This window comes from Meleagris gallopavo, chromosome 2, assembly GCF_000146605.3.
Source record: "Meleagris gallopavo isolate NT-WF06-2002-E0010 breed Aviagen turkey brand Nicholas breeding stock chromosome 2, Turkey_5.1, whole genome shotgun sequence".
Lineage (NCBI taxonomy): Eukaryota > Metazoa > Chordata > Aves > Galliformes > Phasianidae > Meleagris > Meleagris gallopavo.
Window position 1 is genome coordinate 86,858,004 of NC_015012.2, and position 14,491 is coordinate 86,872,494.

A 14,491-nucleotide genomic window follows, 5' to 3' on the forward strand; every position below is an offset into this window, starting at 1 on the left:
ACTTGCCTTGAAGGTCCAATTCAGGATAGAAAGAGCCACATCTTACATACCCAGCTGTCATTCTACTTATCACTGTCCTAAACTGAAATCCATGGATTATCAGCTCATTTGCACATAAGCCTGGTGACACCTGGTGGTGATTGGTACTAGCATTTCCTAGCTAAAGACTCGAGGTGGGAGCTGGGGCTGCTGGGTTTTTTTATTTGCAGTTGGTTGTTTTGATCATATGACTCAGGTGTTTGAGCAGCCTGCAACACTCTGCACTTAAGCCCCTGCCAACAAAAGGAAGCTTGGTATTCTGCTAATGGATTGGTGGAGCATTGAGACCAGATATACACGCTCAGAAATAGGTTGCCTTTATAATATTATAATAATATTTATATTTATTTATGCATGTTATGTATACATATGTATATTTATGATGTAAGGAACACTAAACCACATCCCTTAGTGCCAGAATAGTTGTACGTGGTACGGTGTGTGTTTTAAATCAGTAATGAGTACAGAGCAGCTCATCCAACTTGCCCTGACAAAATGACACTTCACTCTGCATAAAAAAACTGAGGGAAGCTTCAAACATTTTAAGTTTTATTTCAACACTGATAGTAGGTTTGATATTTAGAAACAGTGGAAGAAGATAAACGTACTCAAAAGGAAGACAGGTTTTTGTATAAGACAGTACAGGCACGTCCCTTTATTCATTAGTGACTAACAGTATGGTTAGAATTGATTACTTAATTACAGAAGCTACAAAATTATGCTTCAAAACATCTCTGATACAGTGCAATGCTAATGCAGTTTCCTGGTGTGCTCAGCACCCCTGAAAGCTATCAAACTTAGAGGTAAAGGTCCCTCGAGTTAGCAGATTGCTTAAGCAGATCAAAATGTATCATTAACAAACAACTGTTTTAGCTTTTATAAATAGCTTGCAAAACACCAGCTGGCAAGTGCCAGTAATTAGGGTACAGGTATTGATCTTTCTTTTACTGAAAAGATAAAAGCAAAATAAGACTTGTGTTCCAATTTGTCTTTCAAGTATGGAGAGCCTGCCTGTTTGTGAGGTGGGCATGGCTGTCATACTTCAGTTCTCAAGTTGCTACATTCTCCTACAGAAGCATAAAAACAAGCCTCAAAATCATCAAAAGGCTGTAGAAAAGAAAACAGAAAAAAAGTCCATAAATACAATAAACAGTAAAAATCACCAATAAACAACAGCACATTCACAAATACCTGACACTAGAATCTCTAATAAGCAATCTTTCAAAACGTTTCAATCTATAACATCACTCTTCACCAAAGTCTATCTAAGCATACTGTTCTGTCGTTGACACAACAGAAAATAACATTTTGCAGTTTCAGTCCTGATTTATAACTTTTAGCAAGTGTGTGTGTGTGTGTGTGTGTGTAAGATGACTGTTGTATGAAGTGAGACAACTGGCTTTATGCATATCTGTATGGAAGCACTGAAGCTTTCCTCAGGTTCTTCCAAAAGCCTTATCAACATGCATTAATGTTTAACTGCAGATATCTCCTTTCTTTGCTGAAAAACGCTATCCTCAGTTTATGTATCTGCCTAGTTAGACAAAAAGCAGGTCAATGGAAACAGGACCAAACTAATTCCACTTAAACCATACAGCTGCTAGATGGTAGTAACCTCCACTGATGCTAGCTTGAATCAGATGTTGAGTAGCAACTATTTGAAAATCAGTGAAATCTTTACATTGAGATCCTCAATGTATGTTTACCTCAGGCATGCTACAAGTCCGGCTGGCATCAGTTTCTTGGATCTCTTGAACCTCATTCCCATTATAATGGTCAAAAGAAAAGCTGAAACTGTAAAAAACAATTCAATGCATTTGTTATTTCTTTCAGAGAGGCCAATTCAGGAATATGGACAATAATCAAAGGTCACTGACATGTTTTGCTATGAAACACAGTATAGTAAAATGTGAGATCATAGAGAGAGATCTGTAAAAACATTCTTGCTTTCCCAAAATTCATTACCAGGACTCCCTTCAGTTTCCAGGTGCAGCAGAATGCTAAATCCTTCTCTGCGGATGCAAAGCAAGTTTGTCAGGTGGTGAATTTGTATTCCTCCATATATAGTCCCTGTATCCTCTTCATTAACAGTAACATTTATGCTGAGTTACAAATACAGTGTGTCATAATCCCAACACTGCAACTGTTTTCTTACTAGCCATTCAAGGAGCTGGAACACACAAACTGTTGTGATTTTTTCCTTTTTTTTTTTTTTCCTTTTAGAGTGCTAGCTCTGTATTTGCTAAGCCTTAAAAACTAGATTTGAAAGTTTTCCTTTATTTCTGCTCCAGGATAGGGCTTAACATCTCCTGCACTGTGGTCGTAAGTACTTTTGATTTGCAGCAAAGCTTGCAACACCAGGTGGGCAGCCCCAAAGGGCAACAGATGCAGCATAAGCCACGGAGAGCAAACATCATGGCAGGAATTGCATCTTATTCCTGGACCTTTTACCTGAAAACAGAGGTAGCAACAGACCAGCCAACCAGGCCTGAGGATTCCAAATCAGGCTAATGACTGCTAAGGAGATTAAGAATACATAGAACTGCAAAGATAGCTATAGTTGAGTTAAAAAACTGATACCTGCAATGCTTCCTAGAAGAGGGCAGAGGCAGGGCTGACAGCTGGGTTGTATCACGCTGGCAGCTCTTCTATTCTCACAGAGCAGATAAACCACCCAGCAAACTCTCTTTAAAATCCCCCACCTTCTGTGGACAGTGCTGCACTCACAGTTGTCAAAAATGAGTTTTAAACTCATTCCGACATAATGTGACAAGTTCTGGCAGTTACAAACAAATAAAGACAGCTTGCTTCACTATCCCTTGCTCTTATTTTCTGGTCCCATAGTTGTGATCCTCTCAGGAATGTCTGAAGAGCAGACTATTCCACAGCATGTGTCTTGTCTAGCACCCTGACTATATGTACAATTCATTAGAAGCTACAAAACATGCCTGGTTTAGTTTGTGAGGTCCCTGCAGTTACCAATATTCGGCTTTTCAAAAGTGCCAGGGAGTTTTTAAGATGTTCATCTTTTAGACCTGATTTTCAAAAGCACTGAATATTCAGCATTTCACTTTTAATCAGTTAAAAAACAAATAATAAATCAATAAATAAAGCCAAATTCAACTCAGTAGATCATAAAGATAAAACTCATAAAGCAACTCAATACAGCAAATGCATTGAGTTGCATTCTCAGAACAAACTTAAGCATGAATTTCTACACCTATTTCAATCAGTAAGCAGTCTAGAAAACACAGGAGCTCACTTCAGGGGCAGTGGACTCTCCTTTCCTTATTATTATTTTTTTAATAAATGTTTTTTTTTTCCAAGCATTTTCAAATCAGCAACAGTGGATAACTGGTTGAAAAAATAATTCATAAAACTACTAGGGAAATTTGGCTCTGGTATGTGTATGCCACACACACTTGGTACATAGGACAAGTTACAAGAACCCTAACACAAGGACTTGTACTGAATCACTACCTACGCTATTGTAGGAGGCTCCTGATAGGTGACAGATACTGCAGGTAACCACAACTATGGAGGAGATTTTTCTTCCTTACCCTTTTTAGAGGTTTGGGGCACTTGTCTCTCATTACATTCTAATTTATCCCACTAGTTTCTATGCTCAGAAGGGTCACCCTCTTCCATGCATTTAGATTCCCTCTCACACTTATGCTCTAGTTGCTCTAGGTACTTCAGAAAGCTAAGCATAAATGAAAGCATTCTGATCTTCTACAAAATCCACAGACATTTATTAGAGAGCCTGGATTATTACATCTGGTATCTACATTAGTGGAAATCATACAGCAGTCCTTCCAAAACAAGGGAACTGGAAAACAATCAACATTTAGTAAGTTGTAATTTTTTTCTTCCACAAATTCTGTATCCAAATTCATGATTTCATTGACCCATAGAAGTACAATGTTGGATGTGCTTAACAGCATCTCACACTGAATGACCACAAATTTACATGCACTCATGGTTGTGACTTCAGTGTAAAAAAGATGTCAGTAATCTGAGTAAGTTAATGGCTGCAAAACCTGAATATCCAATTTTAGGCCACATAGGAGCAGCTCAGGTACACTATGATTACCTTTACCAAAGAACTCAGTTGGTGTGAATGCTACTTTTTTTTTTTTTTTTTTTAATTAAATGGAAGACATTTTTACAGCTGCAGTTGATTTCAAACATGAAGCCAACAAAAATGCTCTACCATAAGCTCTAACTAAAGTCAGAAAAAGTGATTGTGTGCTAACACAATCTGGATTACATGCAAGTTAAATGTGTGTGAAACCACAGCCTAAGCCATCAGTACTAAAATCATGAGTGGCAGAAGTTTCCAGTAATTCTTACTGCAAATCAGTTACACGAGGTGAATGATGTACCCCTTAAATAGAGACAGTAGTTCCTTGCTTTCATGAGGGTTTCATGGAAGCTTGCTAGAATGATAATTATTGCATGGTTTGTGCCCTTTCTTGGCAGTAAAGAAAATCACCACATCAACCATTTGTTTCATTGAGAGCTAAGGGCACTCAACATCACGCAAGACTTTATCTTACACCACCTTTAAGTCTCAAGTTACATTCTGATCTGTCTCTTATGATTTCATTCCAGTACTTTTCCATGTTTCTCAGCTGGATTTCACAACACGTGCATTGTTACGTAACCACCCAGCACTGCCAGGTGGTTACACACCTTTGGTTCTTTGTGAATTTGCTTTATCTTGCCAATAGTTCCACACGTAAGCTCTTGAATTTTGCAAGCTAAGCTGAAGTGTCAAATTCTATTTCAAAAAAACTAAGAAAAAAAACAAAGAATTGTCACAATGCTTAAAACAAGAGAGATTTTTACAGGCACTCCAGTGAAATCTCTCTTTTTTTTTTTGTTTTTAAACTGTAGTAAAACACTTACACAATGATATCTTCACATTTCTTGGATCACGTGTTACACAGTAAGCTCCATAACCAGCCACGGAACCAAAGATAAGACCAGCAGCTAAAGAAATTTTACTACCTGCAAAAAAATATTCAAGTGTTATCTTTCAACACAATGTCTTTATGCTCAGTCTACACAGTAGCTTTCTCTCTACACATTAGTATTAGCTGAATATTCTGAAAATAGAGCTGTGTCTGCCACTGTGCAGCCAACTCACCCTGTGTGAATAGAGGCAGCATTTCTGTAACCCCTCCTAGTCATTCTTTTGTATAGCATTATTACTGGCAACATCTATTAAGTTAGAGGCTGAGGATCTACTAATACTTGTTATTTGGGAAGAATAATCTTTGAAGAACAAACCTGAACTAGGCTATTTTTTCTATCACACATATATTCAGAAGCATTTTTGTAACCCTTCTGGACTATCTATTCATTTTTACTGTATTTATAGCACTTGGGATTCTCTGAAAAATGACACTAAAGTCATTATGGTCAATGCATATAAAGGCTAAACTGGATGCCGTGGTATCACTGACATTACATTTAATAAAGTTATAAAAAAAAAAAGAGAAACCCAAACAACTAGATGGCAATGAGGATGAAAACATGTATTTTTTAATTAATTTGACATTTCCTTTCAATGCTATTACACAACTGGTTCATGAAATCCAGAGTTTCAGCAATGTATTTGGTTTCTGAATAGGCATTTGACTTGGTACCATATGATAAAAGTGCAGAATCAGCAAAGCAGGCAATATCTGGATTAATCTGATTCCAAAATGATTACAAAGGAAGAATCCAGAACCCCAGAAGACATATAGATCCCAGTCCTGTTATACTGAACATTTTTAATCAAGAATCTGCAAGAAAACAGAAATCATTACTGATAAAAATAAATAAATCACATTTTCCACAAGGACTGGTGAGCTATTAAAGACAGAAGAAAACAAGCAAATGGGATAGTTAGTGGGAGCAGAAGGGGGGGGCGAGGGGGAAGATTTTCAGAAAGTAAAGACATAAAGCATTTATTTAGGAGCAAACATGCACACACTGTGCAGGGAATCGGTGATCCTGAATCGCAAGAATCATAATGGATAATGCCATGGTGAACAGGACTGCTGTACTGCTGGGACATTCACCCTGAGACAGTGAACCAGGAGCTCCGGCTGTGCTCGGCACAGCTGCGACCTCTGCCGGTGCGCTGCATTCAGCTCAGGAAGGCTGCTGCCAGCTGGGCCGATTCACAGCAAGTACCATCGACATGATTCAAACGTGGAAAACGTGCCTTAAAGTACATGACAATTTAAAACCTGGTTGCCTATGTTAGATGAAAACGAACAGCGTTAAAAATGGCAGACATAATTAACCATCAGGTCAGAAGAAATAAATAAAAAGTACTCTCCCTGCTGTGCATCCCCAAATCAATCCCAGATGCCTGTACAGAAAACATGTTTTAATGGAAGATAATCTATTGTGCTTAACACAGGAACGATTAAAGGAAATGAAATGGCATAAAATACATTGAAGGTCAAAAGTAAGAGCAGCCTTTTGCACCGAAAACAAACTCATCAGTTGGATAAACAGAAAGCAGTGACCACTTAAGCATAAGCTGATCCAAGCAAATCTTCTAGCAGCAGAGGCTGGATTTAAGATGCAGTCGTGTTCACTACAGCACGAGTTCCATGCCTTTCACCATTTCTTTTTCACAAAATGTAGCAGAGAGGAAAGAGATTCCCCAACCTCAGGACTCACCTTTACGAGTGTATCCTACAATGCCTCCAACAGCCAACAGAGCAGCATATGCAAACCCAATCCAGTCAACAGCCATGGTCCCAACTGTGGGAGAAAAAACATGTTGCAGCTGAAGACTTGGGTAAAAAACCCACATTTAAAGTATCCAAAATAACATCTCACTCTTGGAAGTAGTGCTTTATTACCATATCACACCATTCAAAAGATAAAGGTGCATCTATTGGCTGTCACATCATCTTTTCACCAACTGGGGCCCTTCCTTACTCCTCAGTACAGAGGCATATTTCTACTAGGCTGTTCCCAGTCAAAAATACACATATACAAGCAGTAAGCTGGGTGCTAGCTGAGCATGGGGTTTGTTGCACTGTGCTTATGGTTGGTCACAGCAAGGCTTAGCGCTCCTTCAACCTGGTCTTACTTGGTGTACCTCAGGCAGGATGGCACAGCCCTGCAGCACGGCACGGATTGGAGGTTTTCAGTGCTTCTCTGTAGGAAGGCTGTGCTTTTCCCTTCTTTCTCCAAAATTAAGTGCATTCTTAGTTTTTAGTGTGTACTTCTTTTTCCCTGAGCAGGTGTGTCTGGCGCGAATGGGACGGCAGGAATGAAAGCACACCATCATCTGGCGTCAAGCCTTTAGTGCTAGAAGGAGCGACATACAACAATTCCCAGCACAGCTGCAGTTCTATTGGGAACTACAGGGCTAAACGAGGCCGCGCTACGACAACAACCCTGAAAACGAGGTCAGGGGCCGGGCTCAGAGCTGCCCTCTGATCCACCACCCTTCATGGCCTCGGCAGGCCGTGCCCAGCAGCCGGCTGTCCCGCGCAGGGCGCTCCCATCCCAAGCTCCGGCCCCGTCCCCGCTGAGGGCAGGCAGAGCCCGCTCCCGCCAACAGAAAGGAGGCGGCTGCAGCACAAACCCCATCCACTCCCCCCCGGACCCACTTCACCCTCCGCCGTACCTCTTTCCGCCGCGCCGCCCCGCCCCGCCCCACCGCCCTCCGACCTCCCTCCGCCCCGCCCTCCGCCCTCCCGGCGGTCCGTGCTCTGGGTTTTGCCAGGGGTTTCGGTCCTCCTCCGGGCGAGGACGAGGAGGACGGCTGGTTCGTGCTGCCATCGTGGCGCCGTGAAGGGGGAGCGCCGTTTTATGGCGCCTGGCAGAAGCGGGGAGGCAGAGCAGGGTCTGCGCGAGGCTGTGCAGCTGCAGCCCTCGGCTGAAGGAGTGCTGTCCGGTGCTTCGGGAAGCTCCTTGGGCAGCCTTGGGGTGACTAGTCTTCGTGGGCTGCAACGGCAGCATGAAAGATCTGTAGTCTAATTTAGGATTTTAAGTCTGAAAACCCCATCAGATCCACCCTGAAACCCATGACCAAGAGCTAGGCTCTGCTCTGCTCACAGCCACTCATGCTGCCTCAATTCATTGTTCAAAGCACTTCTGTTCTCTGCATTGAATCATGGAATCATTAAGATGGAATATGAGCTATAAGATCACATAGTCCAACAATCAATCCATCCCCACCATGCCCACTAACCATGTCCTTCACTGTCACATCTACAGTGTTCTTGAACACCTCCAGGAATGGTGACTCCACCACCTCCTCGGGCAGCCTGTGTCAGTGCCTCACCACTCTTTCTGAGAAGAAATTTTTCCTAATATCCAATCTGAACCTCTCCTGGTTCAGCTTGAGGCCATTACCTCTAATCATATCACTGTTGCACAGAAAAGGCCAACTCCCACCTCACCACAACCTCCTTTTATCTAGTTGTAGAGTGATAAGGTTTCCTCCGAGCCTCCTCTTTTCCAGATCAAACAATCCCGGTTCCCTCAGTTGCTCTCCATAAGACTTGTATTCCAGAACCCTCACAGCTTTTTTGTCCTTCTCTGGACACGCTCCAGGGCCTCCATCTCCTTTTTATGGTGAGGCTCCCAAAACTGAACACAATACTCAAGGTGCAGCCTCACCAGGTCTGAGTAGAGAAGAATGATCACCTGCCTGCTTCTGCTGGCAATATTATTTCTGATATAAGCCAGGATGCCATTGGCCTCCTTGGCTACCTGGGCACACCTCTGGCTCATGTTCAGCTGGCTATTGATGGATACCCCCAGATCCTTTTCTTTTGTGCGGCTTTCCAGCCATGCTACCCAAACCTGCAGTGTTGCACTTTCAGAACCAAGGGATATCTGCATGAAATTGCTCTGGCAGACACGAAGACAGGATGCTCATGCTGTTTGTTTGTTCAGGGAAACCAACAGACCCAGACCTCAGGACTCAGATACTACACACGTAACTGATTTATCAGACCACTTGACGTGGTTATTCTAGCATTTTACCCTTCTCATCTTCCAGTACTGTTTGCTGGAGCCATTCCATTACAGGCTATTTTTGTCCATATTTTCTCATCTTCCTTGATACTAATTTAGCTTTTTCTCAAATTAGCTATTCTTGATCGGTTGGGACATGTAGCTCAGTGGTAGCTGGAGGTGCCTGCTGTGACATTCCTCATGCTTCCATTGTTCCTGCAAGCCAGCTGAACATAAGTGTGGCCACAGGGAGAGAAACACAATGCAATGTAATGCAAGTTGGATACCTGCCTCGTGTAGGGGTCATTTGAAAATCCCTGCCAAAATCTTGTTTTTCCTTTAGATTTCTTTGCTTAAAGGTGTGGGAGTTTTCCGCTCCAAAGAGTTTGCTGGAAAGTCTATCAGTACTCTCATTAGGGTTTTAGCATACTTAATTTCCACTAATAATGTCCCATTTGTTTTTTCTGTTAGAATTTAATTGTGACACAAACCCACTCCGCGTGAGCTGTCCAAGTCTGCCTGCTCAGTGGAAAATAGAACCATTCTCCTTATCTCACAATATTCAGAGGGAAGGAAGATGAAAGGTACAGCAACTGTTGGAAAACAAGCATAGGACACTTGAGGGCAGGACGGCTTCAAAATAGAAACCAAATTGGGTTCATTAATCTGAAGTCCAGAAATCTTGGATTTCTTTATGAAACATTCTGAGACTTGCAGCTCTTGAAAAACACAACATAAACAAAATAAGCGTTGGATTAAACTGAGCAAAATCATGCAGCCCTACTGGAGATGACTCCAAAAGATAAACAACTACAGCCTCTTTTGGCACCTATAGGATAATGCCCAGTTGCACTTACTAATTCAGTGATACTCCTCACTGAAGTCTGGGCTAAATTTGAGTTCTCATAATTATACACAGCTTGTAGGGTTCCTCTGTATTTTCAGTTATGAAAAATATTTGGTATTGTTTTCCCTAAGCTACTACTTAAACTACTGTCTTGTGAAACCGTTGCTGTGTTTTACAGAATAGATGGTCTCTTGGGAGTGGCTTTTTGTGCGAGGAGAATTCATTAAATTAGTATGTTGGTATCATGGTAAATCACACCCCTCATCCCTAGCAGTGAGGGATAACAGAGCATGCAGCAAGGCTAGTGTAAATGTTGCTCAGTGCTTTCTATTCTCATTTTCAATTGTTCCTAACTGCCAGTCTGAGCTGAAATTTCCCCTGCCGGGTGTCTATTTCCAGCTGTTTTATTTTAGCTCGTTTTGGTTGTTTTGATTGATATCATGATTTGTTTGCTTTGTTTTTGGAAAGTTTCATTTACAACAGCTGGGCCAATTACAAGGATGAATTTAGAGAATACATGGTTTTGTCCGTTATAAACATAACTATTTCACTCAACAGCCTCAATGCCTCTCTGGTTTAGAAAAAACAGTTTTCATATTAGGCAAGCTTTAGTTTCAGGAACGTTTTTCCATCTTCATGGAAATGTGATCTTAAGAGAGGTCACATATTGAGAGGAAGCTTCTTAATATTATACAGCCCACTCCCCTAAAGATTTCATCTGTACTGATAATGGGACATCTCTTTTTTAGGTTCATCTGCACTCACATCCAAGCATATGTATATCCTCCAGCTGAGCTTCTGTCTTGATTTGCAAGCATTCTATAAAAAACAAGAAGACTTTAAGGGGCTGAAATGTAATACCTCAGGACCCTCTCCTTCAACACTTTTGCTCAGGCTACCCATTGTTAGAAGGGAGGGTGCTGGTAAAAGAATCACATGCAAGACCCATCTCCTGCTATAGGCTGTTTATAGTTTTTGCTATATTACCACTGAATACACTGAATTGGAGGTAAGAACTAGAGAATTTTTAAGATCCCTTCCAACCCAAGCCATTTGATGATTCTCTGAGTACTGTAAAAAAACAAAGATCCTGAATCGGGAAAAAGAAGCAGCTATGTATACTGAGACAGCTGTAATTCTCGAAGATTTTTGCACAAAAGATTGTTCTTTTCAACAAGTGAGCCAATGGAAAGGGGAGAATAGGAAAATAGTTTTAAAAATGCTATTTCAGAGGCTTCAGATTTAATAGTCTATAGTTGAATAGAAAAGAGTTCTGTTGTCATATTCGAATACAAAAAGGTGACCATTAAAAAGAAATTCTGTAAGCTTTCATATACACACATTTATATAAGCAGTGAGAAGAACAGCAGTATTAAAATAATTGAAGGTTGTCTTAAAAGGCTGAGAAGATTGATGTAGAGCTTCTCTGGGCAGCTCTTATGGATCGTTACCTTTCAGTTCTGAGCTGTTGCTTCCTGGAAAATTTAGTAGAAGGCATAGGTCAGTGTCATTTAGTCTAATTGTAAAAAGCTCATTATAATAACTGTGAAATAATCTTTCCAAACATATATGATAATAAACAGCCACAAAAAATAAGAATCTTTCTATCAACTAAACATATATAACATGAACTGGAGCCTGAAGAAAGAAATAGGCAAAGAATGATTGGGCAGTGATTTCAGAGGAGATGTTGCTCTAATCTAATGGTCAGCTGCTTCTAAAGGTTTTTTTTTTAATTTCCAGTTTTCCTTTTCAGTTCTTTATGTTCAGTAATTGATGTTTATTGCTCTGTCTCCCCAAATCCTAATGGCTGAGTCAACCTCATAGCCCAGTGAAAGTCTAACCAGGCAGAAATATACGTTTTTCTACTGAACTAGTTCGTACTGTCAGTTCTCAGGAGGGTCCAACAAGTGCTGGGGCACAGAGGAGGAGCTGGGACCACAAGACCTGGTGGGAGGCTTGAGAGAGCATGTGCAAGTATCAGTGAGAAGGAGTGAGATAACCTGAAGCTGCGTATTCCCTCTGACTTTGCTTTTGAAATTTGCCTGTGGGAAAGTCTTATGAAGTGGCATTGAGATAAGTCTTGGTAAATTGAGTGAAATGCAATTGAGGATTATGGTTGTTCAATGGACTCTGGAATCTTCCCAGATTCCAAGTCTAACTAACCAATTGCTTCTGGAAGCTGGCAAACACTGAAATAGGGTTTGTGCCCACGTGCCATCTGTGGGCCCTGAGGACTGGCAGTATCCAACAGGATTTTATGGTGAGGGCTCTAGTGAAATTAGATTCTAGGTATACTTGGTATTGGGAGGATTGAGGGGGATAAATGGGTGTGACTGTGGTCTGCAGTGATTTGGCAGAGCACATGTAAAACAGTTTCTGCCCATCAGGCCTGTCAAGGGGATATAGTAAGGGTTAAGAGTGAGCGATCAAACTACCGTGATTTCTCATCAGTGCAGTGGTGCCAAATGAATCTGTCTCTTGAAGAAATGGAGATTTTTCTCTTCGGTACCTCAGAAATTCTTCATTTAAATAAATCCAGATTAGGAATGCTGGCTGTGCTGTGCTTCCGAGTTAGCCAGAATTTCTCATCTTTCTTAACAAGTATGTGGATTTTGGAGCAGTTCAGGAAGTCAGAGTGAAACCCCAAGGGATTTCAGAGTCATCTGAAGTTGCTTGTTTGTCACTGTGTGATGTTTTTAGCTGATTGAAAACAACTTGTGAAGATGAAAGTTTCTTGGGAAGAAGGGACGTTGTGTGGGTGTGTATGTGTGCATTCTCAGCCCCAGTATTTGTGGTCCTATGGTAGAAATCAGGCCTCAGATGCCTCTCACCACTGTGTGCTTCACACAGCGGGCTTGTTTTCAGCTTCATGCACCAAGAAACAATAGGTTGCTTGCCAAAGGCCTGAAAGTCTCTTCCCTACTCAGATTCTAGCAGAGACATTAAGGCATGCCTAAATCCTCAAGGTGCCTTCCCTGAGCTGAAAAATAGCCTGCAGACATGAAAGTTTTAGGATAAAATTCGTATGTTCATATCTTGCACTTACTCTTTCCTAGACATCAGTACACGACCACTTTCCTTATTGGCAGTCAGTGGTCCGACACAGGAGCAAGAGCTAGCTGCGCCTTCAGTCAAGTCCACTATGAACAGTCTTATGATCTTACAAGCAGTCATATCCAAATCATAAACTTCCTTCAGATCTTTCTCACACCAAGAAAGTAAATGCAGCCTCCCTCTCGGAGGGAGGAGATCTGTGAGAGCCTGACTTTTATGGGGTGCACAGACAGTGGTTCAAGCTGAGATTTCGTAATAATTGGAGTTATTTCAATTGCTGGCTTCTTCATTCTCGGTCCCTCCCTCGACCCAGCTTTGGGACCCAGTGAACTGTGTGCCAAGTGATGATGATCAATCATCAAAAACTGAAGAAAGATGTTGTTTACTGTTGACATTTCTGCTTTGTCATTGCAGCCTTGGAGGGTTGATGATCCCTGGGATCTTTGCTCATGTATGGAAGAAGAAAGTGAAATCTTGCTCAAACCCATGTGCCACGTTCTCAGGGAGCAAATGGAAGGGAGGGAGGCTCTCTGTAGCATAGACTTCGGTTTGGAGAGGGTGAATATGATTTGGAATTATAAAACTAAGGCAGTGGGTAGAGTGTCCAGAGGCATGTGAGGTAAAATGTGAGATTGGTAGGAGAGTTTATATTTGCTTTGTGCAAGTGGTATCTGTAGTCCACTTAACTCAGTGGAACCTGGTATTTAGATCACTAGCAGTTTCCCTGTTGAAACATACAGATCTAGGACAATCCACACAATATTAGCACTTAAAAACGGGATTTAATCTATAGCCCTCCTGGTGCTGTCTTTTCCACTGGGGATCCTTCTGCTTTGTCTGCACAGAAATTGATGAATAATCACATCCCAGGAAAGATTTTTTAAGCTATCATAAAATTTTCCACTGGGATATCAATGTATTTTGGATATATAAATTGAAGATCCTCATCTGAAAATTGCTTAGTGCAGCCGAAGGAATGAGAGTGCCAGATTAGACACACTGCTAGGCATGAATCCCAATCCTTATTTGTATGAGTATTCCTTCTGCCTATAGCTAACCACACGAACATTGTGAGTATTGCTTACATAAGTACTATTGAGAAAAAGTGGTGAAAAGGCTTGGATTCTCACAGCGATCTTCTTCTTCCAGTACTTTCCCAGTGAGATTCTGACCCCGTTTCCTTTTCAGAGATCATTAGAGTTGGGATATCCAGGAAGGATGACCACCCACTACTCAGCAGCCTCCAGGAACTATTACCAACTCATCTTCTAAACCTATCAGAAGTCACATTTTTAACAGTTCAGACATTTTCATTCTCCTTCCAAAGCTCATCCCACACTTAGATACACCAGGGTATATCAAACAGTGCTGTAGTGCATACTCAGAAGATCTCTGGTCTCTGCTAAAGACTTTTCCACTGTTCCTCCTGAAAGTGCCAGAAGCCTCCTACATCTATATGGTGAAGGAGTCCCTGGTGGGCATGGAGTCTTGTGGTGCTTTCATCAGGCATTGTGATTGGATGTGTCTCCTGCCGAGCCAGACCTGGAGAAAGACATCTCAGGG

General features: G+C 41.5%; 1 protein-coding gene across 2 annotated transcripts; it reads right to left on the minus strand.

Moving 5' to 3' along the window:
• Window positions 1–561: 561 nt before the first annotated feature.
• TMEM14A (transmembrane protein 14A) lies at window positions 562–7,736 on the minus strand. 2 transcript variants are annotated; one of them, XM_003204437.3, is made up of 5 exons: window positions 7,688–7,736; window positions 6,727–6,810; window positions 4,951–5,052; window positions 1,746–1,833; window positions 562–1,146 (listed from the first exon to the last, which is right to left on the minus strand). In XM_003204437.3, the coding sequence occupies exons 2-5, from the start codon at window positions 6,800–6,802 to the stop codon at window positions 1,107–1,109; spliced, it is 306 nt and encodes a 101-aa protein (XP_003204485.1). In that variant the 5' UTR covers window positions 6,803–6,810; window positions 7,688–7,736; the 3' UTR covers window positions 562–1,106. The 2 variants fall into 2 exon arrangements, with proteins under 2 accessions (XP_003204485.1, XP_019468752.1); XM_019613207.2 differs by lacking the exon at window positions 7,688–7,736 and adding an exon at window positions 7,154–7,177.
• Between the last annotated feature and the right edge of the window lie 6,755 nt (window positions 7,737–14,491).

What these genes read in the sequence shown, in the direction of transcription:
- TMEM14A (XM_003204437.3), bottom strand. Translation starts at nt 6,802, where the DNA reads ATGGCTGTTGACTGGATTGGGTTTGCATATGCTGCTCTGTTGGCTGTT. An exon ending in AAATGTGAAGATATCATTGT is followed by an intron (nt 1,834 to 4,950) that starts GTAAGTGTTTTA and finishes TGTTTTTTACAG; the next exon opens with TTTCAGCTTTTCTTTTGACC. An exon ending in GGACTTGTAGCATGCCTGAG is followed by an intron (nt 1,147 to 1,745) that starts GTAAACATACAT and finishes TCTTTTCTACAG; the next exon opens with CCTTTTGATGATTTTGAGGC.